Raw genomic sequence first — 15,629 nt, 5'->3', positions numbered from 1 at the left:
GGCATCCTGTTCTGTCATGGTATTAGTGTCTGTTAGGTTGTTAGCCACGAGTTGAGTTGGGTTTGGGTTTTCTTGTTGATATTATTAACTGCAGTGTACCACATGCTTCACATTTCTCTAGTAATGTGTTTTAATGTCATGCTTAGAGTGGAGCCTGAGGTACATGGTTTTTTTCTTGGTATTTGCACTGCTCCCTAGGCTTTGAACTCCCCCTTAATTCTTTGCCACAGAGGCAGTCCTTCTCCACACTCTTGCCCATCCCCTAGGGGTAAACTGCAATTGCTGTTTAGTGATGCTAGGCTTGAGGCAGAGGTAGGGAGGTTCTCTATTGTCCTGGTCTAAATCTTAAGCAGGCCCTGTAAGTATAGACCTTGGGTATGGGGTTTTCCCAACATGCCTTCCCTTCCTTGCATGGCAGCCAAACTCTTCCTCTTGTATTTGTGGCAGGAGAAAGTTTCCTATACCTCCTTCAGCAATAACAGACCTTTGCTTTGTTTTAGTGTTGAGCCCAGCTTTGGGCTTAGATTCTTAATCAGCTGTGGGAAGCCATCCTTCAATGCAATCATTCTCTTGCAAGGTTCTTAATGTGCTTCACTGAATTTAGCAGAGTTTTTTTTTTTTTACCTTTTTCTGGATACTGGCTGCTCGTGCAGATCACATCTTGGCCGCCTACTCTTATCTGCTTGCTGACAGATGTGTAGGTGACAAAAGTCTTACAGTTATTGTTCCTGAAAGCAGCTTCCAGGGCCAGGGACATATGCAGGAAATCGGCTGCTTCTGGCCAGCGCAGAGCTGGTCTTTCATGCTGGGACATGAAACTACTAGAAAAAAAGAAAAACATACATGTGGCTTCTCTGTGCTTGGGAAATAGGTATGAAGGCGTTGGGAATCAGAAGACCTGGGTTCAACTCTGAGACTCACTTGCTCTGTGAACTTAAGCAGGTCACTTCCCGTCAGTTTTTCTTGTAGTTAAAATAGCGCAGTTAAACTAGGTGGTCTTTAAAGTTTTGCCCAGTGCTAACATTCTCTAATCCTAATATATTTTTCCTGTAGCGTTCCAAGGATAGAACTTTGCAGCTGAGCACCAAGGGCATGTTCTCTGCAAGCAAAGTGGTTGGCTTCCCATGTTATATGCTTTGAGGCCCTGGTCATTATTTCTTGTCTGCATATAAACTCCATAGACAGTTATCCTTGTTTTTCCTTTGAGAATAAATCGATTGTTTTATCTTCCCAGGTCTTCTCTGAGAATTCATATGTTCCGGCACTGGAAGGCCCTTAGTGAAGTAGTGAAAGGAATATAGACAGCTAAGGACAGTTGAAGTCAAGATGTGATGATAAGTATAAAAGGTGGTTGTAGAGATTAAATTAGAGTGAAATGTTAAAAAGTTGCAATCATCTAAATGCTAAAGAAATATTTAATATTGTTATGCTGTTGTCATCTAATTATTGGTTAATAACATTTGATTTGATAGTATTTATTGAGCACCTACTGTGAACTAGGTCATTTGCTAAATGTGGATGAGCTCCTTTAGTCTCCTGACAACTCCATGATGTGATTACCACTGTTAACCCTGTTTTATTGATGAAAAACTCGAGGCTTAAGGCTTTTAAGTAACCTGGCCAAATTGACATGGCTATTAAGTGGCCAAACAGGGATTCATACCTACATAGTCCGACTTCCAGGTTCAGGTTCATTTATGTAGCATAAATGTGTAGCTTGATGAATTTTCTGAAACCGAACACACCACGTAACCAGCACTCAGATCAAGAACTGGGCATTACTGGCCCCCAGGAATTCCCCTCAGGTGCCGTATTCATCAGGGTTCTCCAGAGAAACAGAACCAATAGGGGTGTGTGTGTGTACAGAAAGAGAGAGATTGACGTTTATTTTAGGGAATTGGCTCATGTGATTGCAGAGGCCTGGTAAGTCTAAAATCTGCAGGGTAGGCCAGCAGGCTGGAGGCCCAGGAAGAGTTGCATGCAGTTCAACTCTTGTATGCAGTAGAGGCAGTCTACTGCTACTGACCTTCTGGGAGGTCAGTCTTTGTTCTATTATGGCCTTCAACTGCTTGGACAAGGCCTACCCACATTGTGGAGGGTAATCCACTTTAATCAAAGTCCACCAATTTAAATGTTAATATTATCACCCCTCTAAAAAAAACAAAACAAAACAAACTTTCACAGAAACATCAGAACAGTGACCAAATATTTGGGCATCATGACCCAGCCAAGTTGACACATAAAATTAACCATCACATGCCCTGTTTTAGTTAGTACCCCCTGAAGAGCGATCACTTTCCTAATTTATAATTGCGTAGATGAGTTTTTTGAATTTTTATGTAGATGAAATGACAGAGTATATACTTTTTTGTGCCTGGCTCCTTTCACAGAGTGGGTATACATAATCCTAGAATTTTGTTGCCTAGTTTAGTTGAACAACCCCTCCTATGGGATCGACGTGTGGGAGAATATAGAACCCCTTCCCCACCATGCTGCCTGGCGCTGGCCCTACTCAATGCATCTGCAATCCCTGACAGATGGGCTTGCCTGAGGCAGGATCTGGAAGTTGGTAAGCTGTGCCTTGGCATGCTCTTCTTTCCTCCGTCAGGCCCATTCTCCTTTCTTCTCTTACTACTCTTTGTACCCCCATCTCCCAACCCCTAGTCGTTCATGGTTTGACCCCTGATGCCAGTTCTTCTCTTTGTTCTCCCACTCCCCCCTGAAGCTCCTCAGTCCTCAACTTGAACACACCCTCAGCCTTATTCTGCACCTCCTCAGTGTACTGTCACGTTGACAGACTTGGACTTCAGAGAACTTTCCCCTCCCTCCTTTCTTCCTCCCTATATACTTTTCTTATGGGGCTGAAGACCAGAAAGGAAGGTAACTTGCCCAAGATCTCACAGATGGGGAGTGGTAGAGGGTGTGGATCAAGGGGTTGCACCCTTCTTCTCTGGGTGCAGATCCCTCTTAGCGTGGTGCTCTCTGCTTCTCCTTCCCTCTTCCTTGCCTGCTTCCTAACTTGTTTCCTGCCCCAGTGGTGTTCTTACTTGCCAAATGCCACGGGGGAGGGAGAACTCCCTGGGCTCTGTGGTGAGGACACCCACCTGCATGGGGACCTTTCCTTTCCTTCCAGCATGGTGATTGGTCATCATCCTCTGCCTGCCCCTCAGTGTACCTTCCTGGCAAAGGCAAGGCCTGCCATCGAGGCTAGGGTAAGGTTCAGGTTGGTGACAGCTGGCTGGCATTTGGCATGCAATTGTGGGCCATTTCTGTTTGGTGTCTGGCAGTTTGAAGACCCCATTTCTTTGTCTGGACATCACCCCCCTGCTCCCTTCGGTCATCCAGTAGGCCACCCTCTAAGTTCAGTGACCATCAGGGTTGGATGGGGCAGTGCAGGGCCTTGAAAGGAGATCTGTTCTTGGAGTTGGGAGACCTGCCGCCAATGAACTGTGTGATCTTGCTCTCTTTGGGCCTCAGTCTCCTCGACTGTAGATGGGGGTTAGATCAGGTGGGCTTCAAGGTCCCTCCCTGGGCTACATTTTATGCTGCTTCTTGATTTAAACCACTGAGCCACAAATGAAAGGTTCTAGTTGTGGCAGTGTAATTAGGCTCAGCAGATGGGTGAGTTGAGAGGGAAGGCGATGTTCTTGCCCATAGGACCATCCTTTCCCACCCCTTTCATTGTGCCTCCCTGGTGTTTTCAGAAAGCAAATGACAACCCTTGTTTTTCTCTGCTTTCCCACTTCAGACCTATAATCTTCTTGTATCTCCATGAACTTGTATTTTCTGTTAGACAGCCGTGATGCAGAATTTAGGTTACAGTGTGCTGTTTTCTCTCTGTTGTGGTGCATGTGGTGGGGGTCGGAGCCAATCACAGCTGGTCCCTGGGGAGAGGGCTGTGTCAGAGATTGATTGTGCTGGAGCTCCAGGGTTTTTTTTGTTTTGCTTTGTTTTTTCTTTTTGGCCAGTCAGATTTAGCAGTCAGAGGTTATAGACCAACTTTAGTGGTGACACTAATGTTACTAAGTTCTGATATCCCACTACCATCAGATCCCAGGTTTTTTTGTTTTGTTTTTTTAAATAATCCCCAGTCTCAGTTTTGCTGATTTTAGTTAAAACCAAAGATTGTGAAGGAGGCAGATTCTTGCCCTCTGAGTTTTGGAGATTTGTCATGTGGTCGAGGGGTGAGGGTCCCCTCTCTAATTCCCTTTGCTTGAAGCCTTTTACCGTGGGAGGGCAGAAATGAGCTTTGTTGAACATCAACTCCCTTGTGAGAGGAAGTAGTTCTGAATACTGTTACATTATTGATTGGTATCTCTTTAGTAAGTACTAAAAGCCATTTTGGTGCCAGCGTCTTCCTTTCACCTTCAGATAAAATGTTTCATCTTTCATTCTCTAAAAAAGGTTTTAAAAAACTTTTAGCATATTTTAAGAATAATTAAAGGCAGTAATTTCTGGATCCTGCTGTTGCTGCCTTGGCTGCTCCTCCTTTTCCCCTCCCATTCCTCTACATTAGTGTAGAAATATGTCGAAAATGTCAGTGTTTCTTGCCATTAGTTTTCTATTTTGACCCTCCCCTTGTGAAGTAAGCAGGGAGTTGTTACTCCCGTTTTACAGAAGAGAAATTTGAGATGTGGCAAGGTTAAGTGACTTGTCCATGGTCACACAATAGTTGATGATGAATTGGGAATAAGAATCCAGGACTTCTGAATACTAGTGACCTGTTAACTTGCCAACGCTGTTCCACCCCCAGGTCCCGCCCTTACACACCTGCCATTGGGAAAGTCTTGCCGCCATGGCTTACAGTGTTTGTCGTGCCCCTGCCCTCCACACTCTTTTTTTTTTTTTTTTTTTTTTGAGACAGAGTCTCACTCTGTTGCCCTGGCTAGAGTGAGTGCCGTGGCGTTAGCCTAGCTCACTGCAACCTCAAACTCCTGGGCTCAAGCAATCCTCCTGCCTCAGCCTCCCGAGTAGCTGGGACTACAGGCATGCGCCACCATGCCTAGCTAATTTTTTCCATGTATTTTTAGTTGTCCAGATAATTTCTTTCTATTTTTTTTTTTAGTAGAGACGGGATCTCGCTCTTGCTCAAGCTGGTCTCGAACTCCTGAGCTCAAACAATCCACCCGCCTCGGCCTCCCAGAGTGCTAGGATTACAGGCATGAGCCACCGCGCCTGGCCTGCCCTCCACATTCTGAAAGCACAGATCAGGAGCCAGTTCCTTAGCTGGTGGGGGAGGTGGTTAAACAGTAGGAGCCAGTTCCTTAGCTGGAGGAAGGAGAAAGGTGGCATGAAGACCAGACTTAGTTTTTCTTCCTGTAGGTGCGAGAACTACTTATTTCAAAGGGAGTCAGGAAAGTGAGTAGAGTCAGCATTTCTTTTCCTTGCCAAATGGATTGAATTTCCAGTGGCCCCTATTAATCTACAAGGCACTGTTAATCTGCCCCAATAGATCCATCATCAAAAAGGAGTGCGGGGAGACAGGTTTGTACCTGGGGCAAAGGGCTCTTCACATAGGGTGTGCCATCTTCATGTGTGATTGAGCCCTGGTGTGTTAAATGCCTCATACTGGCATCTTACCCATGTTTGTAAGTTGCCTCCCTTGAAGGTATTGAACTTTTTGAATAGATAATACAGCATCATGGTTAAGTTAGAGGTTTATTCTCTCTGCCTGGATTTGAATTCTGGCTGTGCTACTTACTGGCTATGTGACCTTGGACAACTTACTTCACCTGTCTGTGCTTGAGTTTGCTCAGTTCCTCTAATTGTGGGGTTGTAGATTAAATGTCTTAATAAAGGTAAAGCACTGAGAAGAGTGCACAGTGTTGTGAGGAGGGCGATTTTCCTTCCATCCAGCCCTCCTTGCCTCACCCCCTCATGCACACTCTGTGTACTTCTTTGATAGCAGCTTTTGGAGCCTGCGTTTCCAGCCAGCCTGCAGAGCCCTCCAGGCAGCTGTAACCTCATCCAAGTTTTAGTTGTGAGGTCCGTCTGCATTTGACATATTTCTAAATGTCATCACTGGGCTCCTTTGTGGAGAGACCTGGGAGAAGGGACAGCAGAGGGCATGCACTGTGCACTCCCAGCCACACATGCTCTGGGTCCCCACACCTGAGGGACTGGGGGCTTAGCTTGTGAGACTTAGCTGCATCTTTTAGCAGGATGAGAATATTGACCTGTTGCCCCAGTCTGCTTGGGCCACTATAACAAAATACCGTAGACTGGATAGTTTAAACAATGGTAATTTATTTTCTCACAGTTCTGGAGGCTGCAAGTCTGGGATCGGGGTGCCAGCACGGTTGACTTCTGGTGAGGGCCCTCTTCCTGGCTTGCACATGGCTGCTTTCTCACTGCGTGCTTACGCAGCCTTTCCTCGATGTGTGCACGGGCGGGGGATGGCGGGATATCTTCCTCTTCTTACAAGGTCACCAATCCTATCTGATTGCAACCCCACCTTTATGATCTCATTTAACCTTGATTACCTCCTAAAAGCCTTATCTCAAAATACAGTCACACTGGAGTTTAGGACTTCAGCATATGAATTTGGGGGCACACAGTTCAGTCCCTAGCACCAGTGTGCGAGTTACCAGTGTGGAGAATCAGTAACCTCACGTCCTCTTCGGCCCCCTGTGCTGTGTTATTTGTAAGGCAGTGTTGGACCTCCCCATGTGGGGTGGGGCAGGGAGGGAATTAGGTCTCCATCTGCTGCCTCCTGGAGGTTTGGGATAGAGAGGGTGAAGGCAGAGTGGAGGATCATGCTTATTTCTGCCCTTCAAGCTCAGAGCTGGGGAGTATGGGGCGGGGGGCACTGACATGCTGATGTGTAATGAAGGCTTGTCTTCTCACCTGTGCCATCCGTTTGACTAGGGAATGAAATCCAGTGAGACACAGTGGAAGCTCTCTTCACTGCCCTCCTCTTGGCTAACTCACAGGAGTAGTGAACACTCTTCAGTTCTCCCTATGAAGCACACTGGTTCTCTCTGTAAGCACACTGAGCGCTGCCCACAGCGTGCAGAATGCACAGCTAGCAGGCTGCTCTCTGCCGCGCCCACTCGCTTTGGCACCCACTGGCCGAATTATGTGCTTACCAAGAGCCAGCTTGTTCCCAAACCCATTTGTACAGTTTAGCTGGTATTGTAGTTAAGTAACATATTTAAATATCAGATAAACCGATGAGATATGACTGCAAATGAAGTGTTTCTTTTTCTTTTTTTTTTTTTTTTCTATGAACAATAGTTAAAAGCTGTGGAAAGACTCAGTAAGTCCAAGTCACGGAAATACATTACTGTCAAATTAGATGAACATTAAGATTGGGGGACATCATAAAACTAAAATTTTATACTGTGATTACTCTGCAAGTCTACATTTTTACTTCACTTTAAAGAATCAGGAATGAGAAATCATAGACAATGTGTAAGAAAGATGACGTGGAACTCTTACCAGTGGACCCTTACTCAAAGGGCCTTGCCCTACATTAAAAAAATGGGTGAATGAGTGCACATTTATGTGCATTATGCAAAAATAAAATTTTTATATATATATATAATTTTTGTGAGTCCACGGTCTGATTTTTTTGATTAACCTGGATCCTAAACCTGATGACTTTGGGAATGAGGTTTTCTACTGTTGTGATTCAGTTGATAGCTGGTGCGGTTTCAGTTTAGTAGATTTAGGGAATTTTATTTTGCATATGGTATAAACTTAATAAAACCAACATTAGTGGGACTTTTTAAACTAGGATTTTAAAGCAAATTAAGGTGACTCATTCTGGATTTTAGTAGATTCTTTGGTTCCTCTTGTAGACTTGCAGCATATTGAGAGATCTAATTCCCTCTTTTTATAAAATACAAGTGAGGACACCAAAGCCCGTCAGTGGTAAATCTGTGTGAGGTGGCTGGAGTGAAGAGCAGAGCAGAGCCACCATGGGTGGGTCCCTCGCTTCTAGCCTCCTCTGTAGGTTCTCTGTCTGGCCCCAGAGCTGGAGCTCGCCATGATAAGAGTGATTCTCTGGGTTGACTTCTCTGGTGATGGTACTGATCTGTGTTCCCTCTTTGGGACAGGACCAACCTGGAGGCCTTGCAGAAGAAGCTGGAGGAGCTGGAGCTTGATGAACAGCAGCGGAAGCGCCTTGAGGCCTTTCTTACCCAGAAACAGAAGGTGGGAGAACTGAAGGATGACGACTTCGAGAAGATCAGTGAGCTGGGGGCTGGCAATGGCGGAGTGGTGTTTAAGGTCTCCCACAAGCCTTCCGGTCTGGTCATGGCCAGAAAGGTGAGTCTGCCTTGATAAACGGGTAATTAGGTTATCTCTCCGGCTACTGGGAGGCCTGGGGACAAGAGTAGAAGGAAGACTGACTCACCAGTGCCTTTTTGTGCTGTTCGAATTTTGAACTCATGTAATCTGTCAGATAGTGGATAAGCACACTAATGACTGTGTTAGTGTATTAATCCCTATCCCCAGTCTAGAACATAACAACAAGTGACCCTTCCTTAACTTTCTGTGTGCTGTAGAAGGAATTCCAGGGTGTCTGTTTGTCATTTATCAAGTGCGGGAGAAGCTGCTTTCATTGAACCCACCCTAGCAACGCACAGCACACTGATTTCAAGTTGGTTCCCTGTGTTCTGGCCCTTCATCTCCCTGCATTATAACATCTGGACTCCCCACCGTGGCATGCATTGTCTGAGTTGGACTTCCCTTTCCTGTGTACCCTTGGTCCTCTTTCTGAACACAGCCTCCTGCTCCAGAGAGGTTGGAGTCTTCCATGTTTTTCTGCACATTGTGTTCACTCCTGTCGCCGTATTTTTGCTTGTGCTGCTCCATCTTTCCAAACAGTGCGCATCTTTAAGGCTTACCCCCTGTCAATCTTTCACTAGCTGCTGCAGCCCACACTGATAACCACTGCTTCCATGTCCTCCGACACTCGTTGTTGGTGGCATTTTTTAGAAGCTCAACCTTATTAGGTAACTATTTAATATGGCTTTCCTTCATCTGCCCAGCTGAACAAGGGAAAATATTAGAGGGACATAAGGTAGCTCTTGAGACTTTGGCTAAATCTCAACCACATCAGGCTCTTGAGCGCAAGGAGAAATCTCTTGGGCAATTTAGGCCAGCATACCTTAGTTCCTCATACCCTTCTATCCCCACAACCCTTGAGTATGAACCAAGTCCTCTAAGTCAACTTTCTCCTTGTATCTCAGCTCCAAAGGTCATTTTGCACTAAGGCCTCCATTTAGCTTTGTTCTTGGGAGGGGTGAACCCCCGTTCCCTGGTCTTGAGCTGAAGTACAGCTGGTCCTCTCCTGCTTGCAGCTCTCCATTGCTAACACTTGCCTTTGTACACTGACACTCACTACTTTGGTTGAACAGAAACTTGTTTTTTTTCCAGTTTGCTATATTGTAATTTTATTTAAAAATGTGAAACGCTTCACCAATTTGCGTGTCATCCTTTCGCAGGGGCCATGCTAATCTTCTCTGTATGGTTCCAATTTTAGTGTATGTGCTGCTGAAGTGAGCACCAGAAACTTGTTTGTGAAAACTTGCCTAGTGCCCCCTACCTTTAAGAGCTTAAACATTTAAGAAAGATTCCATCTATTAGGCTGGGCACAGTGGCTCACACCTGTAGAATCCTAGCACTTTGGGAGGCCAAGGCGGGAGATCTCTTGAGACTAGGGGTTGGAGATCAGCCTACACAACATAAGACCCTGTCTCTACAAAAAAAAAAAGGTTCCATCTATCTTCCCTTCCTCCTTTTCTTCCTTCCATAAAACCCTTCTTCCCCTCCCACCTTTCTTTCCCCAGCTAATTCATCTGGAGATCAAACCCGCAATCCGGAACCAAATCATAAGGGAACTGCAGGTTCTGCATGAGTGCAACTCTCCATACATCGTGGGCTTCTATGGAGCATTCTACAGTGATGGCGAGATCAGTATCTGCATGGAACATATGGTATGTGGTGGCCTGTTGGCCTCTGGCGCAATGGCCTGGAAATTGGGTGGTTCTGGCCTAATCTTTGGTCTGGGTGGAGACCAACTGCCTTCCTGCTGCTCTCTGGATCCACATCACTGTCCTGGGCATCTGGGAAGCCTGACTGTAGAACTCGGGATATTCACGAGGTGACAGGCCTCCTTCCTAGGTCTCTGCCTCTCTCTAAAGAGAGGTGGAAGTATCCCTGGTGGGTGTACCTAGAGCACATTGCCTAGTTGAGTTCTGGGGTTATGAAGATGAGTGAGACAGTTCTCCCTCTAGAGAGTTTAAAATCTACTTGAAGGGCAGCCTGAAGGGCTTCTTTGGGTATGAAGAGAAATAATGCCCCCTTGTGCAGGAGAGGGCAGAGGGCATTTATGGGCTGATTATATGCATGGGAGCTGCTAGTCTTTTTACCATTGTATGCTTTGAGTCCCTTCCTTCTCTTCCCAGTGACTAACAATAATAATAATGTTAATACTAATAATAAACTAGTATTTATTGGATATATATTATATCAAGCACTATCCTAAGCAAATCAATATTTTATTACATTTTTACAACAACCTTTTTGGGCAGGTACATTATTCCCATTTCACAAATGAGGAAACTGAAGCACAGAGAAATTGAATAACTTATTCTAGGTCATGTGGCTAGTTAGTGGTATTGGTAGAATTTAAACCAAGGCCGTCTGACCCCCAGTGCCTATACTTTATTGAGTCCACAGGATAGTGATTAGGGAATTGGGGCTCTGTTTCCATCCTTGAAAACAAAGAGGCTGGCTTTATGGTTGCTTTTTTTCTTTTTTTTATTCCCAGTAGGCAGCATGGCATGGGAGTTTGGAATCTGACAGATGTATTTTCACATCTCCTTTCTCCAAAAAAATCCGTGTAGGGATTTTGTCTTGTTTCCTACTGTGTCTCCAAAGCCAAGAATAGTCCTGGCATACAGCAGGTGCTCAGTAATTGTTTATTTACTGATTGTCACCTTCTCATGGTGACCTTGGGGCAGATTTCTTTCTTTCTGATACTCAGTTTCCTCATCTGTAAAATGGCCATTATTATACCTGCCTCGTTGTGATAAAGATTAATCAAAATAACAGATGCAAGTCTTCTAACACACTGTTTGGTGTAGAGAACGTGTTCTACAAACGTTAGCTTTTGCTTTACTCTCTTTATTACTTGCTTTATTCACTGGGCTGATGCGAATCTTCATACTTGCTGGCTTTCAGTTCAGCATGGTGTCCTTCAGCTCCTCCTCCATCTTCTTCCTGACTCCAGATCTGCCCTGACCTCCAGAACGAGAGCCCTGGTGCCTGGTCTTAATTAACTTCGGGAGAACCTTCCCAGGAGATTTTTCTCTTGCTGGTGCCCCCATTATTTTGAGTGTCTCTTCGTTTTAATGATCAAGAAGTGCTGCATATACTGTTACAGGCATCTGCCGACATTTGTGGGTGCCACATGGAACCTAAATCTTAAAAACGTCTTCTGCATGTCTCAAGGTTATTGAGAAAGCTCTCATTCCCTCTTGCCTCAAAAGGTGTGAAGCAGTCTCAGTGAGATGTGTGTGGACAGTTCTGGCTTGATCCCAGCCCCTGGCCTGGGTGCTGATTATTTTCCACTTGGGTCTCGGCCTCCCTCAGGGAGCTGTTTCTTATCCCGTGGGTTTCTTGTTTTCTTTTTGTTGGTGATGATTGATTTTCAGCTCTAGCCCAAGAGTTTTGAATGCAGATGTATAAATGGCAATGGAGGTGCTGGAAAACTAGAAGGGGAAGATCGTGGGGGCAGTAATAATAAACCAGTGACAGCAAAGGCCAAAGGACCCTTTTTTCCTCTTAGGTCTTGCTGAAATAATAGAAGGTGGGTGGCGGCATGACTAGGCATAATAGCAATTAGCTTTCAAACCTTCCTCCACTTGCCAAGTCCTTTTCACATTATTGAAGTTACTAATTGTATCAGCCCTATCATGTGAGATAGATTGATTGACCCCCCCGCCCCCCACCGGGCCCTTTTCTGTGGTCATATCCTATGTTTCCATGATTTTTGGCACTTGTAGCCAGTGAGAGTTTACATTAGTTAATCAACATGGGTTCAGCTTCACACATATTTTTAGTCATTATTATGCACAAGATGCCATGTGAGCTGCTGAGAGCTTGGAGACCTTGAGAGCAGCATCTCTGTCCCCCAGAGCTGTTCAAGGCTGGATGTCTGTGTTCTAGTAGCTTCTCAAGTGAGAGGTGTCAGTGCGGAAATGAGAGCTGCTGAGCACCAGGCGCATGTCATCTCATGCCTGCTCTCTTCTGAACCGTCAGAAATTCTTTCCTGAGTTACCTCTAAGTTCTGTACTACCCAGAATTGTCTTTTTAATTGGGGAACCGGGAGGCCATTTGTGGGGTGAGTATGGTTGAACTCCAGAGTGCTTACTTTAGAGGTTAGGATCAGGCCCCAAATGTTGATAGGTAGTAGCCTATGCATTTATTCAGACCCTGAGGGGACCTCTTTTGCCAGCCTGAATGTCCCCCTGCCGTGTGAATAGGACAGTCTTTTTATTTGTCTCACATTCGACCTCTTTTGAGATGCTGAGGAATCTCATTCTGGAATCCTTCTTTATTCACCCTGCATTTTAGGATGTGTGCATTGATCACGTCCTTTGTGCCCCTTGCTGTCCCCCAAGGAATTTGGCTCTCGGGGAATAGTGAGATGCTCCCAAACAAGTCCCCAAAGCAGAAGACGTTTCTGGAATTACCCTGGGGAGCCTGAGCCTGGAAAATTGGCAGTCAGAGGCTGGGAGGGAAAACTCTCTTGAGGGCCAAGTACAGTGTCTGACACCTATTAGGTGGTATTGTGTTAAATGGCTGAATTTGGGTGGCCAGGATGGGGCTCAGTGGGAGAGAGGTAGGCCTTGGAGTCTACAATAAGTGTACATAGTCCCAGAGCGTGACTCTCAGAGCTGCCAGAGGGTCTAGACAGGACTGTGTGTAGGAAGCAGTTGTACCTGAAGTCCAAGTAGCTATGAGTGCCAGAGTAGCTTTCTGTTCCAGCTCTGGACACTCTCACCTGTTCCTTGTTCCCTGAGGTCCTCTTGCAGGAGAGCCCCTGACCCAGCAGCCCCTGACTAGAAAATTCTGACTGCTGGCTGCTCCTTCTCTTGGACTTTCTGCTTTGCCTCAGCTTTAGCATTTCAAAGGTAGTGTCATGCAGAGAGCTCTGCTCCATAGCTGCATCCCAACTTCCGAGGTTCTTTGGTCCTCGCTGTGTCATAGTCTTTGCATGGTGTTCTGCGTCATTAACATTTTCCCCAACACTTTGTTATGAAAATTTTCAAGTGTACAGAAAGTTGAAAATTATAATTTATAGTGTACGTCCATAAACCCACCACCTAGATTCTACAGCTAACATTTTGCTATATTTGCTTTACCATATATTGTCCATATTCTATCCATTGCTCAAATCGCTTTTGTGGGATGTGTTTTAAAGTAAAGTCATGTCATTGGCATTCATTGAGCCCCATCTTGTAAAGCATTCAGCCAGGGACTGACCTTACCTAAAAATAAGCTGTGTGTGCACTGCTCAGTCTGAATTTCGAGACCCAAGGGGGAAATGGATGCTCCCTGATGAGAACAGGAATGCTTTTGTCCTTGGGGAAGTAGATTCCTGCTCAGGTGGTAGCTGAGCAACCAGAGAACTGGGGACTCAGAGTTGATGGTTCTCATGCAGGAGTAAAAGCTTTTGAGCTGCTATTTTCATAAAGCATTTGTCTCTTCTATAGAAAACCTTCACAAAAGCACCATTGACTTAGTTAATAATTGACTTCTAAAAATAAGCACAGTTACAGCAGCTTTAGTCATTGAAGGCAAGTTCTCGGCAACAGTGAAGCAGAATTAGAAGGTTGTAGGGTTAGTTGCAGGCAACCCTGTTAATCCTGACTGGCTCGTGCCCCTTGTGTTTCATAATTCTGCTGTTCACACTGTAAATCTGCTTGTAGCTCAGTGAAGGTTAAAGAGAAGAGCACTCACATTTCTTTTTTTTTTTTTTAATAGAAATATTTACCTTACCCAGCTCCCAGGGAAAGCATAAACTGAGATGGTTAGCTGGGTTGCCCTGTGTCCAAGGCTGCTGTTCGGGTCAGTTGAGAGGTAGTGCTGTCCATTGCTGAAATGGAGGAAGGAACTTGAGAACCATAGGGTTAGCTTTTCTACCTCATTTGAATCTTATTTTGACAGAGTGGCTTTGTTATTTTGTTTTAAGTATGTAGTCCCCCCTGATGATTAGGCAGAGCTATTCAAACAAAGGAGCTGAAGCAATATTCAGTTGGAGGCAAAATAGAAATAGTCTGGGAACTTTCTCCTAGAATCTCTCTTACCATTGGTAAAGGAAATTGAGAGGGGCCTGCTGGCTTAGGTGTGGTTACCTGGGCTGTGGTGGTGTCCTGATTTTGCCGCAAGGGGCCTGTGGCGTTGTAAAAGCAGCCGGGATCGTAGGATTGATTTGATTGCTGGAGCCTCAGCTTGGCTAAGAGCTCTTGGAAAATAAGTATGTTTCTAGGGGAGTTCTGTTTGGTTTTAGATGGATGATTTTATACTTCTCTACCTGTGTGGAGGTTACTATGGCACATTTGAAATTTTAGGATGAATTTCAGGGATCTTCCACTGTGCTCCTTGATCGACTCACCCACCATTGGGTAGTCATACTAGGGAGTTTATTATGATCAGATGTCACACATAATCAGGGATGTTGATGTGCTGGGTGAAACTACCCTGAATTTGAGAATCCACACCTGTACCATTTTTCTTTTCCATTAGCAACAATGATCCACGGTTGACTGTAACAGAAATTGATTGGTCCAAACTGTCCTTTTAAGTTATTATATAATCTGCTTTTAGCATTGTTTCAGGTAATATTTCTTGGGAGATCTGCACTCTCGAATAAGTCTTATTTATTTTCTTACCTCTTCTAGAAAGAAAGCAGTTTTGTGTCTACCTACCAGTGCCTTTGCAAACAATGGGTGCTCAGTACCGTTAATTGATTTATAGATTTAATTCTCTACTTTCATAAATGAATTCAGTAAATATAAAAAGGTAAAAAAAATTATTCATTGTAGAAAATTTATAAACAATAGAAAAGCACAAAGAAGAAACTGTCATACAACAAAAATCCCTGATCATCTTACCGCCTAGACAGAAGGTTAACATTTTTGATTTTGTGTGTGTATGTACTTTTTTTGTTTTTATAGAAATGGAATTATGCTCTGTTCTTCTTTTATTTATTATGTTGTATATTGTTCCATGACCTCACATTTGATGGCTGCATCATAGAGGCTAGGATGGATTTGGAGGCAGGCTGTCTGTGGGACCTAACTTCTTTCTGCTCATCCAGGTTTTGCCCACCTCCAAGGCTCCAGTTCCCTGTCACTCTTGTTTTGAGCGTTTCCCTTAGCAACTTTATCTAGGAATCACTTCTTCTTCTGAGCACCTGTAGCATCATCTATTGTCTTCATTCAGCTATTTGTTCCTGGCGTCGTTTCAGAGGTGAATTTAGGTGCCTTGCTTCTTAGGAATATGTTCTGTCTCTCTAAGGAGAAGGAGTGTTCTATATGTATCTAATGTTTTTTTGTCTCTCTCATCCTTGTGTATCCCTATGCCTTATACAGAGTCATTTGATAATGATA

The 15,629-nt window shown here is 44.6% G+C and overlaps 1 protein-coding gene across 1 annotated transcript in view; it reads left to right on the top strand.

The window, feature by feature from the left end:
* MAP2K1 (mitogen-activated protein kinase kinase 1) overlaps positions 1 to 15,629 on the top strand; it is an 89,708-nt gene that overhangs the window by 40,102 nt on the left and 33,977 nt on the right. The window contains exons 2-3 of the mRNA XM_012644815.1: positions 8,061 to 8,271; positions 9,798 to 9,944. Coding sequence (XP_012500269.1) covers positions 8,061 to 8,271; positions 9,798 to 9,944 — 358 coding nt within the window. The remainder of the gene's footprint in view (positions 1 to 8,060; positions 8,272 to 9,797; positions 9,945 to 15,629) is intronic.

This window comes from Propithecus coquereli, unplaced genomic scaffold, assembly GCF_000956105.1.
Source record: "Propithecus coquereli isolate 6110/MARCELLA unplaced genomic scaffold, Pcoq_1.0 Scaffold221, whole genome shotgun sequence".
In the NCBI taxonomy this organism is placed as follows: domain Eukaryota; kingdom Metazoa; phylum Chordata; class Mammalia; order Primates; family Indriidae; genus Propithecus; species Propithecus coquereli.
Note: the sequence above shows the minus strand (reverse complement) of the source record. Positions and strands in the feature narration are given on the sequence as shown.